This window comes from Anser brachyrhynchus (assembly GCF_964034855.1).
Source record: "Anser brachyrhynchus genome assembly, chromosome: 1".
NCBI classification, from domain to species: Eukaryota; Metazoa; Chordata; class Aves; order Anseriformes; family Anatidae; genus Anser; species Anser brachyrhynchus.
The window spans coordinates 2,480,206-2,503,797 of NC_137694.1; the positions used below are offsets into that span (position 1 = coordinate 2,480,206).

Consider the following 23,592-nt stretch of genomic DNA (forward strand, 5'->3'; position numbering starts at 1 on the left):
CAGTAATTCATTACCGTGCATTTTTCTCCTTAAAAGCCACAACGTTAAATCCTTGAAGCCTAGCAGCACCTCTAACTACAAAAAGGCGCCGTGTCACTTTGAATCTGAGGAATTACTCTGTGCACCTGAATTTCCTGAGCCCCTTGGTACGGGAGCCATTTCTTTTTCTTGCTCTGCACAGCAAAGAGCAAAGCGAGGAATACTTAATATTCTTGAGATTATACAGGTTCCTGCTAACGCTGCAAAAAAAGTAAGCCGAGGGCATCTTTGCTTGTTTCAGTTCGATTAAAGTGTGTGGTAAGGAAGAAGAAAAGTCAACACGCTGTTTGCCAAATAGAAAGGATCAAAATTGTTTGGGAAGGGAACTCTGCAGAAAGAACTTTGAAGGGGGGAATTACAAAACAGGACGGGATTATGAAACGGCGATAAATATACATCAGCTTTTCAGAACTCCTTGAAAAGCAAAAGCTTTCAGACCATGTCACGAACAGAAGAAACGCCAGCCTAGATACCGAGTACGTACGGGTTATGAACTCGGCGAGGATCTCCAGAAGGGTTCCCTCATCACTTCAGTTGTTTTTTCATTTCCATTTTTCTAAATGAGAACCCGCCTCTCCTGTAAAATACCTGCAATTTGTACTTGGCAGCTGGATGGCTGCATATGCCTGTCTCATTAGCAAGAGCTCAATAGGATTAGAATAATTCCAACTGGATGTTCGTCTGCTAAGAGCCATTTTTATGCTACGGTAAAACAGAAATTCATTGAGCCAAATCTCATTGACTTTTGATTTTACATAGTTAAAATACAGATTACACAAACGCAAAATGCTTAATTCACTGGAGTCGCTTCCACCTACGGAAGAGAGGATAGAGGAGAAGATCAGACACAATCCCAAAGACATTTTATCATGGGATGTACAACACGTTTCCTACAAGAAAGAAGCGAACCTTGCTACTTCCCCCGAGGTCACTGAATTTACACTGGAATTAGATTAATAAAAAAAACTCCATTGGGACTATTCATTTCAGCGGAATTTGATCTTCATATCACAAGCATTTTTCATCTCTGCTTTCCAGCATCCGACTCAAATAACCAGAGCAGGTGGAAAGGCTTCCAGAGGAGTCCTGACACACCGTCACCCGGCGGGACGCCTGAAGCTTTACGCTGCTTGCTGCAGCAGCTCCGCATCAGACGGGAACATCTCCTTCCCAACAGTAAATACAGAAGAAAACGCATTCACACTGATCGGATGCAATTGCCAGCTCCACCATTTGTACAAGAGACTGTACTGTTCTGGAAAGCTGAACGCAGGAACCCCGCAGCTCCAGAAGAGCCCTGCTCCTTCCTCGGCACCGCGGATGAAGGAACAAGCGTCTCCGACACGCTGGGACGACGAGGACCCGCAGTACGTTTGAACCCACCTTTACCTGTTGCTTCCAGGAACCCAACAGACTGCAGTCATCAAAAGCTGGACGGCAGTCCGGAAGGCTGGCAGGCAGGGTTTCTGACCTAGGTACGTTCCCCAGAACCACTCCACGTGGTACTTACCAGCAGTCGCAAAGCCCACTGGGTTCGTTAGAACTGTTTTTTCCCTCCACCAACTTCAAAGTTTCTGCTTTTTCACCCCGAGCTAGAAAATGAAATATTTTTGCTACTAAAACACCAAAGAGCTTTGAGAAAGACACTCATTTTTGTAATGCAGAAAATACTACAGTCTATAATCTTATTTACGGTGGTAAGTATATACCGTGCTTTGAAAACACACCATATTAAGCAGGGATAAAAGAGACCTCCTCTAAGAGCAACGTAATTAGCCCGGCCCCAGCGGCACACACTAGCACCAGACACCTCCGCCCAAAGCACAACAAGTTATTCTCACGCTGCAGACTTCGTGCTGGCTATTTCTTCGTGCTTTTTAAAGACATATCCGAGCTGTGCAGGTGCCTGGGCTGCACAACTTCCACGCTATCTCACCTCTTCTGTAAGTCTCCTGCAGCACGATGTGTTAATTTGAGGAGGAAGGAGAAGAAAAAAGGGCTTGCAAACTTCTCAGCATTCAAACCCTGCGAGAAACTCAACACAGCTTTACGGTGTAAAAGCCCAGAAAATAAGCCAGTTTCTTCCCAAGCTAATAAATTCCTTGTGTTGCTGTGAACTGAAAGAGCACGAGGTTTGCTAAGCTCTCCAGCAGCAAACAAACGGGGCTGTCCTACACATTGCGGGGCCCAACAGGTACCTACAGGTGGACAGGAACGCTACAGAGACAATCAGCTACAGAACTATGAAACAATTCATATTCCTGCTTGACAATGAAGATTTAGTTTCAGCTTACGTCCCCACGTGTGAGTGAGCGAGCCTCATCTGAAGCACGGGGCAAGCATCTGTGCTCTGTTACCCTCTGTTTCACTCTACAGAGACCACTAACACAAACAGGTCAGTGAGAGACAACCCCAAATTCCTCACCTCCAAACGCCCAGGCCCCGTGCTTCACAGTGCGAGTGCCCTTACAGCGTGCACAAGCTCTTCACCTTCCGAGCCCAAATTCAGGGGGTGATCCACCCACCCTTGCTGCAGCTTCCTCTGCTAGAGCATTTTGTTGTTTTTTTTTTTTTTTTCCTTAAATCCTGTAGTTAGCCATCCCCCTATTCTGCACCGCTGCAAACAGAAGTTAACATTAACCTTTAAGACCACTCATTCGCAGGCCCAGGCAGCAATCTCAAAGTTACAGCTCCAGCAGCAATCAGATCTGGGATTCCACAAGAATTTCTGTTTACACTGATCAGTCTCCTGTTCCCCTACAAGCTCTGTATTACCAGGAGCTTTGCTCTGCTTTCTAGGGGGGGGAATTTTTTTTGCCAGCCCACTGCCAGCTTCCTACCTGCCCAATAAAACACTGACAGAATTAGATTAAGCATCAATTTTAGGAGAAAACTGTTAATGCTAATGAATAATAACTGCTTCATTCCTGCAAATTTGCTTTCTCTGATGCCTCCAGCTAGGCTGGGTGGACGAACTGCCTGCCTCTTTTACCCACCCTAAAGCCAGCCCTGTTAAGTATGATTACTGCTAAGCTACGGATAGTAAACTGAGTCTTAAGCATCGATTTCTTGGCTGGAGAATTTGTTCCACAGGAAGATCATTGTAGTAACTGTATGGGGGCATTACGCTTCTCTAGTTGGCTCTCTTTTTTATTAAATGAAAGTGGAAGGACAGATGCTGGGTGTGCAAGCACGCACTGCAGAGCATTAAGGAAAAGCTGGCATCTGCAACACGCCGGGCAGCTCTTGTGGGGAGCTCCAAGGTTTATTTAAGAGGAGAGAACAGCTCGGTCCCTGCAGCTGCTGACCACTGCCGCAGGTTTTCAGTATCTGGGCATCCCTGTAGAGCCCCCTCTTCCCGTGCCCCCCAAAATTGGATCAGACACATGCAAACGTTTGGATTAAAAGATGAGAAGAGTACTGCACGAGGCACAGGTACGGTCCGGAAATCTGGGAGCAATCTCCCATCACGTCTGGATCAAGTTTCTTTAAAAGCGCAATTCACTTGCCTTCACCCAGCGCTGCTTATTCACACGAAAACACTCATTAAAGACGGTGGGAAACACCACCGAGAAAAGGCAAGCAGAACAAACTTAAACATTTCTCACCTGATCGAGAAAACGAACATTTTAGCGAAGCTGCATCACCCGGGGGGAGCAAACAAAGCTCCAATTTTAACAGCACCCCCCAGTAAATTTTCTGCCACCTGTTTCTGTACAGCTCTGCCCTGGATCTCATGCCTTGGTAAGCCTTCCACTTCCTCGCCTTCAAACACTTTTGAAGCCACGACGATACAGAGAGCTCAGGGTATCATCTGCACGCAACCCGGCCCGGCTCAGAGCTTGTCCTGGTGAAAGGCTCTGCTCAGAAGCGTGCCCAATGTACCCGGGCCCTTCGCTTCGTCACCTTCTTCTCCAGCAAAACCAAAGCCAGGAACCGTTCACCACAAGAAGCCTCTGAGGTGCGTGCTGCAGCCCTGGGCAAAATGCAGAGTTGAAGGGATGCAGCGTGGGCCAGCCCTTCCAAAGAAACTGGGCGAGGCTTTCAGTGTTTGACAGCTTGGGTAAGTTAACTGGGACAATAACTCTCTCTGCACATTAGATATTTGCAGATAAAGAGCGGTAGGTGCCACGTACCAGTAATACACAAACCCTCCTGAATATGTTTAACCATAGACACCTGCATCGTTCTGGACGATGAAATGAACAGTACGGCGCTGAGATCATTGAAACACCCTTCAGGAAGGAAATACAGAGGAGGGATTTCTTTATTTTTTCTTTTTACACCATACCAAGGACCTAAAAACACAAGTCAGAACACAATAAGCCTCGATAACATGCAGGGACAAAGAAAAAATCGAAGCACGGCCTTCACCAACACAATTTTTGACCAACAAAGCACTTCTGGAGTTAAACGAGGGAAGCAGTTGCTAGAAGCAACAAATCATCATTTCAGCAGAGCACTGTGGATGTCTAGGAAGACCGGTCTCCTCTCTGCAGGAAATGGCTGCAGCGTGCCAAGGAGACTTCACTATTAAAAAGAGAAAAAAAAGAAGGAGAGTAGAAAGAAGCCCATTAGAATCCAGTTACTTCTCACAAGGCGTCTCTTGCTGATGACCGTGGCCACAAACCAATTACAGCATTTGCTTTATTACTGTGGTTTAAGCCGCTGGGCTCGTTACCGGACAGTTAGACTCGCTAACACCTGCAGGCCAGCCCCACCGAGGCACCGAGCAGCCCCCACAGAACGACAGCCCGGGCTCTTTGCGGGAGGAAATCCGACAGACAGCAAACAACAGCAGGTGAGTAAGAGATAAGAGGTCAGGATGCGCTGGAAAGGGAGAAAAAACCAACAAGATGAGAGCTGTCCAGCAGATGCAGCGGTAACTCGACGCTTCTCAGGCAACGTCAAGCTGTAAATTATCACGGGATTGAGGCAGCAGCAGGCTCACGGTGCAGGTTGTTGGGAGGATCAAGCACTGGCTTCACAGACGTGTGGAAGACGCACACAAGTGCTCTGCAAGAAGGACTCAAGGGTAAAATGCACTAATTTGTTCCTATCTCCTCCCCCCCCAGAATACAGCTACCTGTAGCAGGGAGCAGAACACGACAGAGGGGTGTGATGGTGATAATTTCAAGGACCATTCCTTGAATTTCAAGGGATTATTTCCAGGATAATCTCCTGACGATGCCAAGCAACACCTAAGGCCGAACGTGCCTTTTGAAGATGCCACCATGAAACTCACTGTAAACTGAGCTAATCGGAATAAAACACGTGAGGAAACAACAAAATCCGGTCCGCTCTGAAAATCAGTTCCCCCCTTGTTTTTATGGGTGTACAGAACAGAAAAACAAAAACCCTGCATGGGGAAAGAGCCCAGCAGGGCATTCCCCTCCTGCCTGCCGTGCCACAGCCCGCGGGCCACCCCGCGAGACCTGACACACGGCTGTATTTCTACAAGACACGACGAAAACAGGTTGTATGGCACCCCGGGACAAGCACGACCGTCCAGCAGCCCGCTGCCTGCACCGCTCTACACATTTCCAGACGTTCATTAAACCAGAAGCGCTTATTTGAATTTTATAATTGAAAACTGTTGTCTTAAAAGCCGAGTCCCAAGCGGGGCGATCTACAGCTTCCAGCACTATTTAACCTCAAAACACACAACCTGATGAGACGTGTTGCGAAACCTCTGCAGAGGCACTGCGAAAAGTTGTTTCGCCACGAAACAAAAACCAGCCCGGTATGCTCTGGGAAGGAGAAAAAAAATCCAAAAGGTATTTAAAAATTTAACTCTGTAGCAACAGGCTAAATGCTTTCTCGTCCTTTTCACAGGTGAGTTGATCGCTCCTAAGAAATTCTGGATTTGAAGAAGGGAATCAAAGTGTTCGGAAGATTTAAAAACATGAAAATTCCCTTCAAGACATGAATGAGGTGCTGGAAAGAAGGTAGCCAAAAACTGTACCGTGCAGGTCAACAGGTATGGAAAATGTAGCCAGTTTACGACAATAGCCCAAAATTATAACGGATCTTTCCCTTAAAAAAAATTAAAAGTGAAATCCAGAGGCCAGCACAGTCCAAGCGCAACGCTGGGTGGGTTTCCAGCCTCCACACACAGATCCCTGCCGTGCAAACAGGGAAGGAGCTCGCTCCTTCGCTGCGAGGCAACGCAGAGCTGAGCCTCTTCAAAAGGCTGTTAAACACAGAAAGCAAACAGAGCTTTATAAAAGATATTCCTCCTCTACTTACAGCCTATTAATCTTTCATGCTGCTTACACAGTCGGTCAGAGCATTTTCGACAGAAATTGATCATCTTTTATCAGCGAGGACTTGCGCATTTACGCACGAGAGCTGCGGCACAAAGGCTGAGCAGCTACAGCCCCCTGAGTAAATATCATCAGGACTTTCTTTATTTTGCTAAATTAACCAGCCTTTAATCAAATTTCCCCAGGCCAGTGCAAACAATGCGGGTATAGTTAGTGATCAGCTGATTTCTGGAGAACAAAAAAAGGAAAAGGGGGGAAAAAAGACGGCAGACACTTGGGATGACAACTTGAAGAGAAGTCGCACACTTTTACATGTCTCCAGCAGCAGCATCTTAACACAAAAATGTTTCCCACCCAGGCAAAACCCTACCAGCACCACCTGTGCACCGTTTCCCACCTTGGAGAAGTGACGCAGACAGCCACAAAATCCAGTTACGCTGCCAGGGATGAGCTGAGTGACGCAGCTACTGCTCCGCTGGGAGTGCAGGTACTAATTTCCTACCTTTTATTGCAACTGCCCTATGACCCCAAAATTCAGCACCGCTATTAGGTGAATCGCCAGCTCCCGGGAGAAAAACCAAGTCCTAAGCACCAACGTGGTCAAAGCTGCAGGAGTACAAGCTGTACAACGCTGTCTCGACCTGGAAGATGAAGAGGTGAGTGTTTCAGAGCTGCTAACCTCCCCGTGCCACGAATCTGTCCTTGCGACCACCCAGCAGCAGAAGGGCAGCCCCTTACCCATCAGCAAATGGATGGCTTCGGAAATTTCCTCATTAACTTGGAGGTTTCACTAGCGCCCTGGAAGGAAGAGTTGTCGGAGGCGATGTCTTCGAAAGAGGAGAAGCCACAGGACTCGCAACCGTTTATTAACGAAACCACTCATTTCGTCTGCTTCCCTGTTTTTTATGGGCAGGCCCAGCTCCGGCTCTGCACGGGGCGGTCCCTAAAGCTAAAACACAGCCTGTCAGGCCACGCACCTTGAGCTTTCCATGGCACGGTCACACCTGCACACGCTGGGCACCCCAACCTGCCGTTAAACATAACCAAAACGTATGAAACATAACCAAGCAGCTGCGCCCAGCCCCACACCTCCCACAAGCGTCCCAAGACCACTCCAGGAAAATTTATCGTTTAGGACCACATTCTGCCGTACGCAATTTGTTCCCAGTGCGTTTCTGAGCTACTTATCTTGTAGAACTACTGCTTTCATAACGCTGGAAAAGACTGTTAGCAATAAAAGCGGTTTTAAGAGACCATTACCGTCCACACCGATCGGAATAACCTGGCTTTATTTCTCGTAGCAGCTTATTTCCCAGCTGTAAGAGCGAGGGCATCAGCTGTACATCCATCTTTCCCACTCTACATCACCAACTGGGATATCGCTTCTATTGCCTTCGACGGAACGAGGAGATCAAACGCCAGGTCATTAGGAAGAAGCCATTTAACGAAGCTCACTGTAAATGTAATGAAAATAATGGCCAGAAGCCATTAAAAGGGAAAAAGAAGAATTTCACCTGTGAAAAAATAAAATATGTTCAAGGGTTTCGCCTGCAATTTCAACTCCTGCAGACACGAAAGTAGGAAACGCACTATGTCTTGCCTCACTTTTACTTCTCCTTGACATCTGTCATGTGTGTTTGCCTGTGTGAACGCTTCGCTAAAAGATTTCAATAAGGTCTTATGGAGTCACTGCGAAAGTTTGTTTTCTCCCAATTAAAGCAGCTATTAAAGGCCAGCTTTAAAAAACAGCAACCTTTAATTGGAAGGAGAAACGCCTAGCAATAAATAAAAGGCAGACATTCACCAATTAAAAATCTGACAAGATCTTTCAGGAAAAAAACCTAGCGTTCGCTAAATGCCAGGTTGCTTGTTTCAGACTACAAAAGCTGCTTCAAGCAGCTCCGAACAAAACAAAAGGTTAAGAAAAATCAATATACATACACGTGTTTGTCCTCAGAGAGATTAATACGCATATTCCCTCGGTCGTCCTCGAGCAGACGAACGGAATTTCCTCCCTTCTTTGCGCTGCTTTTTAAAAAGGCAGCGTGAAAGCCCACGTGATGAGCACCGCACCGAAAGCTCCTGGTCTCCCTTTTGGTCTCACGAAGGAGCTTTTTCTTCGGGAATCCGAAGCAAAAACTCACACTCGAAGGAACCGGCGCTGTTTGACAGAGGGTACGCTGAGGCCCAAGTGCTAGCGCTGTGCTTTACGCCCAGCAGGAGCAGAGGGATGGGACCTGCAAAGCCCCTGGACCCACCGTGCTCTCTTGAAGCCATAAAACCCACGTCTCCTTTAGGAGAAACGCGAGTTTCTCCCCCAAAACATGACTTTGGGCGGCATCCCTGCCCGCAGCAGGGGAGTTGGATGCTCTTTAAGGTCCCTTCCAACCCAAGCCATTCTGTGACTCTATGAAGAGGCAAACCATGCCCAAGCGCACCCAGCATAACCCCACAGCAGCCCTGCTGAGGGGCCGAGTCCCCCGCCTCGCCCCTCAGCCCTCCCGGCAGCTCGTGGTCTTCGGGAACAGCTCAGCCCCCTCCTGGGGCAGCGCCGGACATCACTCCCTCCTGACAGCAGCCCTACGGGAGGGCAGATATGGCACCACCCCCCCTATAAAACATCCCACCCGCGGGCTGCAGGACAGGTTTTCCGGCCACAAGCCATCCCAAATCGCTCTCCGTTCTTGGTAGTAACTGGAGAACCAAGGCGCACTCGGTCAGTACGGGAATCCTCCAGGAAACAGCTCCCAGAGACCAAACGCGTTCCCGGCACAACAGGAAAAGCTGACGCTTCACAGGGAGAGACAAGGGCCTGGCAGCGGGACGGTTCTTCCTGCGGCGCCCCCTCCTCCACCCCACACTTATCTGCGCTCGGAGCAGCTGAAAAAAGCAACATCGCAGAGACCAGGAACGACCCCGAGCTCCCACACAGCACAGAGACACAGTTTAGGACCGTTCTTGTAGGCTCGGGGGACGTCAGAAGCTTCCTCGGGCTCCTTTTGAAAACCGCACGGCCACTTGGTGCGACAGAGCAAGCCCCAGCGCTGCCACGAGACACCCTCAGCTACACGGGCTCGTACGCAGTTGACTTTCCCGAAGCAGCAGCTCTCCTTTCAGACCAGAGCCCGCAAAAAAAAGACCACTTCCCACTCGATTTCAGTGCTGCCGTAACACAGCAGAGCTTTGTCAAGGATCTGGTCCTAAAGACTCTCACTGAAAAGGAGACTGGTTCTGCCCCCTAGGAAGCCCAGGGTCCCTAAATCTGGCACCAGAGGAAAGTAAATTCATTAGTCTCTTGCAGTAGAGAGCTCCTTAGCTTGGGTAAAGATAAAAATACATCCCTTCATTAATAAAATCATTTATATTTACAGAACACCTATCTCCACGTTTCAAAGCATTTTGTAGACAAACACAGGCTCGATATTGCTGACCTAAGCGGTGTTTCTTTCTTCCCGAAAAACGCAGCCAGCTCTGCTGCAATCAAAGTAAAACACAGCGACGCTTGAAGAAGCCCCTCTGCTTTTGTTTGTTTGCAGCAGAAGAATGCAGGCAAAGTTTTGCTGCTCTTCACGCGCAGCTTCCTTCCTGGGGCCTTCCGCACAGCCACGAGGAGAAATAAAAGCAGCCTTCTAAATAAATAGGGAAACGCAAGCGTAACGCTCTGAGGGCTGGCGGGAGAATCCGTGCAAAGTGTTTGGAAATAAAGCTACCAAGGAAAGAAAACTTCCCTACGTTTCAAACCAACGGTGGGCTGTTAAAATCCGTAACGTCCTCCCGAAGCTGAATGACGTGGTAAGAAAGGGAAAGGTTTAAGTTTGTTTGCAATGGTATTGTACGAGCATACAAGACAGCAAAAAAAAAGTCACCTGTTGCTCAGCGGGTTCATCCTCACCTGAGTTACTACAAAAAAACAACAAACAGAACAAAGTGGTTTGAATTCCTTTCCATGCTGCCTGCTTTTTGTACTTGGCTAACCCTAAGCAAGGGGAACATTCCCACAACGCTTCCTCCTGCCTCCGCAATCAGTTCTACTTCCAGGCTTGCGTGCTCCAGCCCAGCACGATACTTCCAGCACTACACCCAAAGCAAGTTCTAATTTAATTTTGGAGGTTTAGTTATCGCGCTGGTTTATTGAACAATTTTAATTTCACGAAGTCGATAACCTCAAGGTTGCACCCAAACGCTGGACGTGAGCTACCTGAGCTATCGGTGCCTGCAAGCCACAGATTATTAGACAAACATGATTTCTTTTTTGGTGAACCCAGTAATATAAGCTCATTCTCATCTTAGATCATAAATGAAATAACAAGTTAAGATTTATTAAAGTCAAGACCTAGGTGAAAAGGCAGCCCTTACAACTCTTCAGTTTTTGTCGGGAATTATAGAAAACACGACAAAAAAAGAGGAAGACTACTGGAGGAAATGCTGCAACAAGACATTTACGTTATTCATTCTTCCACTACCCACAAATAACCTTAATTTACAGAAAATACAGCAATCTATCTACAGCTTACCACATTTACCTCCCCCGATTATTCAAACTTGAGGTTGACAAAGAAATAACAAGCACACAGCAATTCAAATCCACGCTATCTACCCTTGGCCAAACACAACGTGCAAGTGCACAGTAAGAGCTCAGGATCCAGGCAAGAAGCCCGATTTTTGCCAGTTCTCACAACTATTCACGTATTTATTATGCAAACATTCCTTGGGAACTCATAAACGAGTGCACCCATGAGAGCACGTAGGCCTGAATATAAAATTTTAATAGCCACATAGTTGGGTATTCAGCACTCGTTATGTAAAAAAATCAGAAGTTATCAAAGCACGCTGCTACGACCGTTGTATCTCGTGTTTACACCGTGTCATAACAGCGTACGCATCAATCTGCAGAAAAGCTGGCCTTGCGTATACACGCAGCTCCAGCCTAAACAAATCTGTTTTTCTAACCGGTTTTCTTACAAAACTAACAAGCTAGAGACAGGCCCGGCTGTGCCAGGCAGCTCCTTTCATTCATTTTCCAGCGCGATGCTTTGTTACCTATTACCACGCGCTTCCGAGGCTGCGGCGGTGACCCTGGGAAGGCAAAGCAGTTGTGTGAACCTCCCGCTTTTTTCCCCTGCCATCTACCTCAAGTGCTGCAAGATCTGAAAGACCGGTTTTGAGAAATAATGAAACGGGGATTTTGTCCTAAACACCATGGTTCACACAATACTTTTAAATTAGATCATAAAATGTGCTGGATACAGAATTATTATCACTCTAATTTCTCCAAAGTAGTAGAAAAACTACAGTTTCCAGCAGTTTCTGGTGAAGAAGTGAAGTTTGAAAGCTCATTACAATGCACAGTAACAGAGCAGTATGATTGCTTGCTGCTTACACCCAATTTGGAGAGTGTAAGACCAGCGTTTAAAAGCTTCAGTGGGAAATCAGCCGCCAACTCACTGGTTGTAAGCGGCCCAAAAATGATTTATATGCAGCTGAAAAAGGCACAGAGGGAAACTAACACACTGCCAGGTCCGTGCTTGGATCCAAGTATATCACAGAACCGTCCTCCAGCAGAGGAGAAGAGGAATAAAGGCAGACAGAAATCAATAGCCAACACAGGACTAGACACAATTGCCTTCTTTGCATCCCCTGCAAGGCAGTGAGACTTGTTGAGGTGATGTTTTTTCCACTATCGCATCCTAAACCAGGACAGTGTCTCCACAAAGGACTTCCTAGTCCTTTGACTTCTCCAGCCAGCCCTGTTTTACCCAGTGCTGCTCTGCGTTTGTGGATGAGGGTCAACTATGGACTCTATAGCAGTAGGGAAATATTGCACTGACCCTCCCAGTAGGACACAAAGTTGGGACTTGCTGTAGTCTTGCTCCAGTGACCCCATGATGCTGTAGAGCAAGGTGGCAATGGGAGGTGAATGACAGCATGGTTTGGGTTGGATGGGGCCTGAAAGGTGATTCAGTTCCAATCCCTTGCCATGGGGGTTGGAACTTTCCACTAGATGAGGCTGCCCCCAGCACCATCCAGCCTGGCCTTGGGCACTGCCAGGGATGGGGCAGCCACAGCTCCTCTGGGAAGCCTGGGCCAGGGCCTCACCACCCTCAGAGGGAAGAATTTCTTCCTTATATCCAATCTAAATCCCCCCTCTTCTAGTTTAAAGCCATTTCCCCCTGTCCTATCCCTACACCCCCCAACACAGAGTCCCTCCCCAGCTCTCCTGCAGCCCCTCCAGGCCATGGCAGCCCACTGGGTGCTCTCCCCGGAGCCTTCTCCTCTCCAGGCTGAGCACCCCCAGCTCCCTCAGCCTGGCCCCACAGCAGAGGGGCTCCATCCCCTCAGCATCCCCGTGGCCTCCTCCGGCCTCGCTCTGCCACGTCCCCGTCCTGGTGCTGGGGCCCGGAGCTGAACGCAGGCCCCAGGTGGGGTCTCAGGAGCAGAGGGGGACAACCCCCTCCGTCAGCAGCGGCCCCTCAGGCCCCACACGCGGCCCCGGGAGCCGTGCGGGCGGGCCGGGCCGCCCCTACCTGATGACAGAGATGAGCAGCCCCGAGGGGTCCTTGCTCCTGCTCATCGCGCTCCGGTAGCGCCCCGCCGACTCGCCCGCCGCCATCTTGCTCCCCCCTCAAACAGCGGGCAACCACCCCTGCTAGCGCGGCGCAGCCAATAAGAGGACAGGGGGGCGGGAGGACGAGCGGCTGCGAGCCAATGGAAAGCGGGGAGGGCGATACAAGCTGCTATGCGTCGTGCGGGGAGAGCCGCGGGGTGTTCTGGGAGTTGTAGTTTTTGTGGGCGTGGCTCCGGCCTGGTTCACCCTCAGGTGGCATGGGCGGGGCGGGCCAGTGACTGGCTGACCTCGTCCCCGTGTACTCGTTCCCCGTTGTTCTCATTAAAACTTCATTTCCCCCCAAATTCCCTCCTGAATGCAACGATATTCCTCTTGTTAACGGTTATTTTTGTCGAAACGACTCTGAAGGCTTGCAAAATAAAAAGACAGTGCTCGGGAATTGCCCCGAACTGCAGGCAGGCAGCACCTGCAGCAGCACGGGGGCTTTGAAATGCTGTTAAAATCCATTAACTGGTCAGGAGATCATCAAAACGGTTGACAGATGTATCTGCAAAAAGCACAACACCCAGAAGTCTTTTTATTTTTCCTGAAAATTACATAAAACGGGGTCATAAAGGGCCACATCCACCCTTGCCCCGCTGACAGGAGCCCGGCAGTGCTCCTAACGCCCTGACATGGCGGCGTGAGGCGGCCTCAGCCTCAGCCACGCGCACTATGAGCCAAATGAGGTGGCTACACTAGTACATAGGACTGACAATGAAAAAAATATGTTGGCTGCTGAGAGTACAGCATCCTACTTTGGCCACAACAACCCCATGCAGCGATACAGGCTTGGGGCAGAGTGGCTTGAAAGCTGTACAAAGGAAAAGGACCTGGGGGTGCTGGTCAATGTTCACTTTACCACGAGCCAGCAGTGTGCCCAGGTAGCCAAGAAGGCCAAGGGCATCCCGGATTGTATCAGGAATAGTGCAGCCAGCGGGACCAGGGAGGTGATCGTCCCCCTGTACTCTGCTCTGGTGAGTACACCAGTTCAGCACCTCGAGTGCTGTGTTCAGTTTGGGCCCCTCAGCACAAGAAGGACATCGAGGCCCTGGAGCGTGTCCAGAGAACGGCAACGGAGCTGGTGAAGGGCCAGGAGCACAAGTCCTGTGAGGAGCGGCTGAGGGAACTGGGGTGTTTGTTCTGGAGAAGAGGAGGCTCAGGGGAGACCTCACTGCTCTCTACAGCTACCTGAAAGGAAGATGTGGGGAGCTGGGGGTCGGCCTCTTCTCACAGGTAACCAGTGATAGGACTAGAGGGAATGGCCTCAAGTTGCACTAGGAGAGGTTCAGATTGGAAGTTAGGAAACGTTTCTTCTCAGAAGAGCAGTCAGGCACTGGGACGGGTTGCCCAGGGAGGTGGTGGAGTCACCGTCCCTGGGGGTGCTCAAGGAAAGGTTGGACGAGGTGCTTGGGGACGTGGCTTAGCAGGTGACATTGGTGGTAGGGGGATGGTTGGACCAGATGATCTTGGAGGCCTTTTCCAACCCTAATGGTTCTGGGGTTCTATGAACCAGCTCGCACTACAAATACTGGCTGCGCATTACAGCCTCACACAGGCTGATTGCAATGACATCCTTTGGGGTTACCAAAGCATCATGTAATTTAATTTCTTTAAGTCACGGTGTTTTTTAAAAATGGCTTTCCCCTGTTTTCTCCAGGCAGGCAGTGAGGTGTGGTGAGCTGAAATAGCCCAGGCAATCTTGTACTTTGCGCTGATAGAAAGCCTGCTCTGAAAGGAAACCAGACCTACGTTGCCTTCTGCATTTTCACCCTTTTGTGCAGCTGGAGCTGACAAACCAGTGTCAGTTCACCAAACAGCAGGGAATTGGCACAACTTTGACATTTACAGAAGTTTCTAGATCTTCAACATTTATTGAAGGCCAACCTCCTTGTCAGGTCTGCTTCTTTCACTATCCATAAGCTCCCTGTCTTGCCACAGCACCATCCCTCTTTAAAAACGTCAAGGTGTATGCTGCTGTGTTCAGGAGTTAGGGGAAAAAAAAAAAGGTTGTTTTTGTGTGTGATGTCAAAAAAGTAAAAAAGTTTTCTTACAACTGCTGCCTGCCTTTCCCCATTTGGAAATGAAGGCTAAAGATATCTCCCCAATGAAGTGCTTTGAGAGTCCATGTTAAAAGCACCACTCAGGACCCTGGGTTATCATTACAGGGGCAGGAATTCCTTAGCAAATGCAGTAGCAGATATCCAGGCACTAATAGTCACTAAGTGTTTTCTAAACCAGGCTCACTCCATCACGTCAAAGACGCTACTCCTGGTTGCTATTCTGGAGCTGTTTCTTCAGCCCAAAGCTGCACATTAATTATTTTAATTGCAGGAAAAATGCTGAAGTCTGCAGGTAAGTTAACGGTATCCATTTATGCAAACTGTATTTGAAATATAAGGTAATTGGAAGCATGGTATTCCTCGGGCTTATTTACAAGGGGCTATTCTTCCACAGTAGCTATTGTGGAAGAATCTTTATCTTATCAATGGTTGTATCTATTTTAATTAGCAAAATGGCAGAATAAGTTCAAGCACAGGCACTTCAGTTCTGAAATAAAAGGTACTTTATTCCTGAATAACTGGTGTGTTTTCAGAGCAGAAAAATTATTCCAAAGTAAAGTGATTTTTATCTCAAGATAGGTAGAGCACGTGACGTGTGTTCCCTTATAGCAGTTCTGCTCCATTTCCCCTGTGCAGACAGGCTCTTAGCTCTACAATTTGCAATCCAGCTATGCCAAAAAGCTTATCTTTGTTGATTTTCTGGGGAGGTTTGCTAATGCCTTTGCTCGAGGATGGTGATTTGAATGGCGTGAGTTTTATGCACTGGCTGGAGGGAGTTTTTTCACAAACTGCCGACTTGCCAATATTGTTTTTTTGTTAATTGGCAATTTGTATTGACTGCTCTGTACCGGCACGTCCTGGAGATTGCAGTGGGGATGAAATCAATGTGTTCTGCCTTTTCATTCCTGACAGCTACAATAATCACCTCATTTAGGAGGAACTTCATCAGGACAAACAACAACAAATCTCCCCCAGAACTGTAACCTTACTGACTTTCAGCCCTCATCTCTAATTGCCAAACCACAGCCTTGTTCCTTTTACAAGCCATTCACTACTGACTGAAGCAGAGGTATGGGTGCAAATTTATGTTTTCTTTAAACAAAAGGAAAAAAAAAATCGACGCAATACGCCCGATGCAGCACATGAACACCAAGATCTCTCTTCGTTAATAATATATGATACAATGAGGATGAAGGGTTACAAGAACAGCATTTTCTCTATACACAGCTTCTGAGAAAGATCTCAACCTGAAAACCAATGGATTGGAGGTAGGGGGACAGAAATGTACATTTTCTTTTCACGTTTTTTTCACAGAGCATTTTAGTACTATGAGGTATAGCTGGTAGAATGAGTGGTTCCTTGACTACTCAAATAAAATAAGGTCCAAGGTGGCCAAAACTTCTGGATGATAAACTAATCAGTGTCATAATGCAGAGGGGCTCAGTAAAGAATTCCCCTGAACCACAAAGAACTGGGAAGCACAGATGGCTTCACTCCTCCTCCCTATCCTCCCATTGTAAGGAATAAAAACGAAAAGGCTAGGTGCGGAGGCGAGCACACACTCTGCCGTTTCTCATCCACTGGGCCAGTCGCCCATAGGGCCACCACAGTAGCAGAGAGCTATGCCAAAAGGAAATCTAAATAGGCAAAGACGGACAAATTCTTTTGCAAATATGGTTTATTTCCTTCAGGAAGTCATTAAAATCTCCACTGGCAAAAACTCTTTTACCCACACACATATGTCACTTTAGGGGATTGCTTTACCCCTTTCCCAAGACAGTTTTACCTGCAATCCTTTTCATAATTTATCCACTGGTATTTTCTAGGAGTCACTTATGAATTCCTAAGTCTAACAGATTTACCAGCGCTCAGCATCATTGTACACACAGGCTCCTCATCCACAGGTTTAACATTTTTAAAAATACCACATTTTACATCGTTATTTCATTTCAAACATTACTAGAAATGTCAGAGAAGGGTTCAGCTCACACCGATGTCTTACAGGTGTAATTGCCTTGTCTGTAATGCGTTTATATTAGTTATAATGAAATTACCTTTGACTTGCATCAGTGTAAATGGGCGCAGAGTGAAGGCCAGAGTTTCCATCTAAGTCTGTAGGAGCAATTGTACTTGTATAAAGCAAGCATAATTCAGTTGGCATACATCAGTCAGTTTAATAAAATATATTACCTCTTCTTGCAGAGTTTGTCACCCTGACATCAGCTGCATTACACTGAAATTGGTCCATGGTCAAAGAATTAGGCCCCAGACCCCTACTTCTTGCGAGAGATTTAATTCTGTTTTTTCTTCTGAAGCTTTAGCAGTCTTTACAAATCTGCCTGAGTAAGAATTCAAAAAAAAAAAAAAGTGTGCTGAAACAACAGGATTTGGCTCTACAGTTAGTCATTTGTCTGAATGACCTTGTTATTCCTATTTACCATTATGTAAGTCTGAGCTAAAGGTGTTTCGGGTTATTTTATTTTTTTTCGGTATGACAACAATCAGTATCTCTTCCCAGCACGTAGCTGCCGTCAATCCCTTCTGTCTCGGCTTGTGAATAAGAAGTAAGCAACCCATAGGGCAGGAGAAGTCATCGCCTGGCTTAACGCTGGGAATCAAGGCAGAGATATGATTCAAATGCCTCCTTATTGTTTTTTGCCTCCTGACATTTCCCAATTTGCACTGTGTACTGCTGCTGCAGGAAAAAATAGTAACTAAGATTAAGCTAAGTGGAAAAGTACTGCTGCTTTTCCAGCGTCAAAGCCACGGAAACCTATGGTAATGCAGTCCCCGAAAGAAATCAGAGCAGAAGTGTGAGGTATTTCTCTTCATATGCAGGTAACACACTGTGAAAGAAGAAGATGAGCTGTTCTCCTTCTGTAAACTTAAAAAACAGATTATTGGGGTTTATTTTTTCCTCTTTATTAGATTTATCTTTACTAAGGGAATGCTGGTTTTGCAATTGTACAGCCTGTAATAATACAGAGAGACAAGACTGAACCAGACAATTTGACAGTTTGCTCATGGAGTTGGTGCCCTGTTTCAGTTTCAGACCTGGCCAGAATGAGGTGGGGACAGAAACCCTGTAATTGAATATGGAATAATCTTTTTATTATTTTTATTTTATTTTTCTGGCTTGCTTTGTTAGTTGATATAATTCCCTCAGAAACAGTACATTGCAAGGTGGTAGATCAGCTTTCTTACCTAGTTATGCCTTATCACACTTAAAAATTCGTGTGAAGCTTGAGCCTCAGCGCGTGCATTCACCTTCCAAGAGCTTGAATATGCTCCGTGGCCTTCTCAGCAAAACATGTCTATATTTTTCCATGAGAACTTTATTCAAATAGACAATTTTCTGGCAGTGACAATAAATGCAGAATGAAATCAGGTTTTCTACCATTACTGGGTATTGTAGATGCTCCAAACCTTGGCTTAGGAAGCCTAGACATGACTTACTGGTGGTGCCTTCCCTCTTACTGCTAAGACAAACCCCCCCATTTGATGTCTGGCAACCTGTGGTCCTCAGCTATCTTCCAGATTAGAAATCTTCAGCCTCCCTCTCCTTATACTGTGAGTGACAGCAGGCTGCGTGATGGCTGGTTGAAACTCAAATCGTTAAGCCTTCATTAGGAACCATGGAAAACCTGAGTGCGTAAAAAATATGAAAAGCAACACGTCCCGACTCTCTCATGCTTAATTTTGCTTTTTTTTTTTTCCCCCCACCTCCTCTTTAAGGAGTTCTTAAGGCCTACCCATGAGCCTACCCTACCACTCATTTTGACCCAGCTCCGTAAGTTCACCATGTCTGTCTGACCATCAGTCTCCACATAATGACTTTTGGATCTGTTGAGTGTCAACCCTTGCCTCAGGTGATACGTGAGCCAGGAAGTTTCTACAGTTCGGGAGAAAATAAGTGCCCAGAAAGAAGTGAAAATCCCAAATTCCTCCCTACACTGAGGTGGAACTGCAGGCTTGGCTTGCCTATTCCAGCAAATTCACATGGGATGGAGAGGTAACAAATCCCTCAACCCAAGAAAAAAACTTAGATCAGCTCTCCACCTTATTAAACTGTAGCCAGACAAGCATACAAACCCATTGGAGATAAGATTTCATAAATTCCACTGCTCACAGAAGTATTTCATCCTACTGAATACAGCTTTGGATATTTTCTGCTTTGTGTAACTAGCAGCTGCAGGCAAGAGAAACAACAAAAATTTGAACTGAAGTAAGTAAAACTCCCAATACCGGCAACACGCTTGTATTTTCAAAAAAAAAAGCAGCAGTGGTATCAATCCTTCCAAAATGAGACATCAGACATCCAATTTTGAGGCTTCCCTTGCAGAAAATGGGGCATAACTTTCAGCAGCTGAATAGTCCTTTTGGCCTCAAATTTAATTTACTATGAAGTGATATAAGAGAAGGATAATATGACAGTTGTTGTACTTCTATAGCACTTTTGACAAAGTAAATATATCACTGGCAAACATCATAATCCCCGTTTTACAGAAGAAACTCTGACCCAGTGGTACTAAAATCAAGCAAACAACAACAAGCCCCATTTACCTTACAGTCTTAAAGTTTTGCTGCCAAGGAGGAGAAGAAATCAGAACGATCTAGGCTCAGTCTGCAGTAAAACAAGGTTGAAGGGTGGCCAAGCTGAAGGATATTTCAGAGAGTTGGTGCCGCTGCAAGGGCTTTAAACAGTGCTGTGCATGGTCAAAATCTGAGTGTCCCCGGTGTTTGACCTTATCCCGAGACAAAATATCAGTGAGGAAAAGAGCTTGCTTTTGGAGAGCTCCCTTCAGAGAAAAAACCTGCAGGCTTTCTGCTGCGTAATACCACCATACCCGAGCAGCAGCCTGCTCCAGATGTGCTGCTGTGTTTTTTGGCCATGTACACTCCGTGCTTCCTTCAATGGGGCCGGTCAGCATCTGTCGGTTTTGCCACCCTGACCCGTGATGCCATCCCTCCTGCTGCTCCTGGCCCGGGACTGCGTGATGTGCCCAGGCTCAGCGCCACTGCTTTGGTGATGGAGAAGGGCTGACTTTCCCCGTGCCCAGAACATTACCACCTCACACCTCTGAATTACTCCCCTTTCATGGCCAAGGGGATCCCAGAAGTGGTCACCAACCTGAATCTCAGGCTGGACGGAACTAAAATCTTAGGCCATATCCATCCGGCAGCTCCAAAATTCAGGTTGAAAACTGTTCATTAGTAACCTGTCTGCGAGGTGGCAGTAGTGATAACTCCAGAATACGCGTTGTCGTGAGGTGGTGGTGGGTAGTCACGGAGTGAGGATGCTCTGTGAGCTACAGCCACTGCCGCTTTGAAAGCACCGTGATAAAGAGCTAACTGAAGCACCAAATCTACGGGAACAGACTTAAATCAACTTTATTGTACAGCCGTGTTATGCGGGCACTGAATAAGGCTGAAGATGGATGTCTTTAATTTTTGCTGTTATTGTCAGCAAGAAGGACAAAATCAGCAAGACAGATACTTGCAGATGAACCCCACAGCTCCATCACCACTGGTGCAGGGCTTGAGACAGACGGGTTAGGATGGAAGATCGCTGCAGTTTGCAGTGTTTATTGAATGCTCTTGCAGTCACCAGAAGACCTGACAACGGATTAAGAGATGTCAGTAGAGTAGAGCCAGCCCATACCCTTACAGAAATGTGGTTCGGGTGGCCTTTGCAAAATAAGAATGATGGGTCTCTTGGAGATCTGCTTTATGATGTTGCTTGATTTAAGCAACGGGAATTTAAGCTGTCGGTACACCAGAAAAGTTCCTAGAGATGGTGGTGTAACTATGTGATTTCTGAACGATGCAGGAAGGTTTTGCAATCCCCGTTTAAAGACTGGCGATGCAATATTAAATGCTCAGCTCGAAAATGGAGTGTAATCTATTGTACATCTATGAAATGAAATGTAAAGCAAAAAAATAAAAAAAAATAAAAAATAAAAACGCTTCATCATCCCTTCTTTAAACATGGTGTCGTTGGGAATGGTGTTGTTTTGACAATTTCCCTTAAGGAAAGGCAAGGCCAACCATCCATGTGATAACTTTTCTTCCTATTTTTATGGCTTTGGAAAAGAAAAACATTTCAAGGAGTAGCCTGCTCCAGGGATCTGGTGAAAAATTAGGTCAGCACAACTAGTAGATATCTGTCACAACAAGTGCTGAAGACTCCCATTCAGCTGCTGAAGACCATTCAGCTGCTTCTCTTGCTCTTTTGTCACCCTATCACACTACCCTCCGTTCCCTATTCCTCCCCAACTCATCTCCTGCCTTTCTGTTGTGTCCTCTCTTCCTTCATCTTTATATTTTACTAATCCCATCCGCTAAACACCACCGATATTTTTAGAACGATGGTGACACAATTCAGATTTACAGATCATTGGCTGCACACTTCTGTGCTATCTCCTCTTCCTTCTCAAACTCACGCGTCTCATCTTTTTAAATTATAAACTCGTCAGGGCAGAGGCCACCTTGGTATAGTGCAGATTTATGTAGTATAATTAACTGGGGTAATAAAGTACACCTCAGTGGAGGTTGAAATGTAAATTACGGGGTTTACATTGGTTTTGCTCTTAAGGTGAGCGGCGAACACTAGGATGACCTCGCCCAACTTCTTGCATAACTCACACCGGGCACTCCCCCACCACTCACAACGACCTGCTGGGGGTTATCTGACTTTGCCAGAAGGTCTCCAGACCTCTCAGCCGCCTTCTGCCCCTGTGCCTACTTGCACCGTGTAATCTGAGGCTGTGGGGTGTGAAGGATATTGCAGACGAAATGTTGGGTTCAACCAGTGGTGCTCACATTCTCTATGTCACTTCCCTGGCATGCAACAACCCCTTCTGGTGTCCCAGATAGTCACAGAAAATGGGGGTTATGCTACAACTGCATGAAATACAGACCTGGCTTTGGACAAACAGTGCAGGAGGCAAACTCTTTGCATCTTACAAGCAATGCACGTGACTTGACAAATCTGGCTATGAATCTCTCTGCGTTTTATCCACAGGTCCAGGACCTGCATGTCTTGCTGAGAGCCACAATGACGAGAAGAAGCATTCGGGCTAGGTTTGCACTCTTCTACAGTTCCCCTTATTCCGAGCAAGATGTCCCCATGGCAAATCTGGTCTGGGAGTCCCTTCCCAACCATGCGCATGGGCATGCAGGGGGTGACGCAAACCAGAGGCAGAACATGGAATCAGGCTTACGATGAGAAAAGACTTGGAAAGACCAGGACACTGAACAGCCTTTGTTGGCGTGCTTTTCTCACCGAGGTAAAAAGGAATGGGAGAAGGTATGGTATAACACATACTGACTTTCATTTTTCCAAGGGAAAAAAGCAATAAGTGCGTAGCCTTGGGTTATGAACATCTTGATCGCTCAATCACAGTCTCAGTGACTGGCTGCAGTCATTACAAGCTCAGTAAATTTTGGAACCTTTGGAAAACTGCTGCTGCCTTTTCAGTAAGAAACCATTTGTCTGAAGTGGTTTTAGTTCAGTGAGTCCAGAAATCTCCGGGATGTAATGGCAGGAAAAACCACAGGGGTAGATATATTCCTCGGTATATTTCTGCCTTCAATACCTACAAAGACAACATTCCTTTGCTGTCATGGAGGCAAGAAGGGGCAAGAATATCTATGGCCATCTTATACCCAGCTCAAAATATAAATCAACATGCTGCAGAATGAAAACCAAATGCAGAGGATTTTCCTTTGTTTGGTTTTATTCTTTCCCTGTGCTTCCATGCCACTCCCAGGTGCTCAGCTCCCCCTGTGCTGGGAAAGAGCAGTGGATGCAGAAAACTCGCTGGGGTCTCCAGGATCACCAAGCCAGCAGCAGGGTAAGTGGGGCAGGGAGGCTGGCACACACCTGCAGCCTCTGGTGATACAGGTCCCGCTCTCTCCTCTGTATGTTCACCCTGTGTGACTTCAGGCACAAGGATGGGCTTTGGGGATGCAGGAAAAATCTCATCTTCAAAATCCTTGCAGGTACAGAGCCTAAATTTCCACCAGTAACTATCCCTTGATACATGAAGTTTTCATTTTGCAGCCCAGAAGCATTTTTATCCCAGCAGAGCTCCTCACCGCCCTTGCTGTCACCCAGAATGAAGGAATTTTCTGTCTCTCACTTAAAAAAATCTCATGTTGAGTTACCCTTTACCCATCCAATGCATATATAGATGACCATATACGTTGCCTGCTGACTGCTTGAATCGCTGTCAAAGAGAGAAGTGGTCTCCTGTGGTAGCACAGGGGTCAGAGCGCTCATCCCTGCCTTGCCTGGAGCAGTGCTTCAAACCCTTCCTCTCCTGGGGAACGTCCAACTCCAGACTGAAGTCTGTAAGGGCTCAGGAGAGGGAAGTTTGCTCTCTTCACTCCCAGGCTGATGTTCTCTGAATTGTAAAACCCACCCAAGGAGCTGATTGAATGCTCGGGCTAGGAACTTAACTGAACTCCTCGGGGCTGGGTGACTGAGAAGTGCACGCCTGGGCTGCGCACGTGGCAGCAGCTCTGATGCTGGGGTTGGGGAAGGGACTAATGCCACCTGCACTATTAAGGATCAGCCGGGAAAGAGCACAAACATGCTTGTTATGTACCCAAGCTT

The 23,592-nt window shown here is 47.0% G+C and overlaps 1 protein-coding gene and 1 long non-coding RNA gene across 8 annotated transcripts in view; one reads left to right on the forward strand and one right to left on the reverse strand.

Annotated features, from left to right (window-relative positions):
• The window catches only part of EXOC4 (exocyst complex component 4), a 380,649-nt gene extending 367,673 nt beyond the window's left edge, over window positions 1–12,976 (reverse strand). For all 7 annotated transcript variants that reach the window (XM_080577978.1, XM_080577977.1, XM_080577984.1 and 4 more), the window contains exon 1: window positions 12,830–12,976. In XM_080577978.1, the coding sequence (XP_080434104.1) occupies window positions 12,830–12,915 (86 nt within the window). In that variant the 5' untranslated portion in view covers window positions 12,916–12,976. The remainder of the gene's footprint in view (window positions 1–12,829) is intronic.
• Window positions 12,977–14,718: 1,742 nt separating this feature from the next.
• LOC308188770 lies at window positions 14,719–20,936 on the forward strand. Its single transcript, XR_013945737.1, has 3 exons — window positions 14,719–15,264; window positions 15,885–16,240; window positions 18,708–20,936. It is a non-coding gene; the product is annotated as an uncharacterized lncRNA (long non-coding RNA).
• Window positions 20,937–23,592: the final 2,656 nt, after the last annotated feature.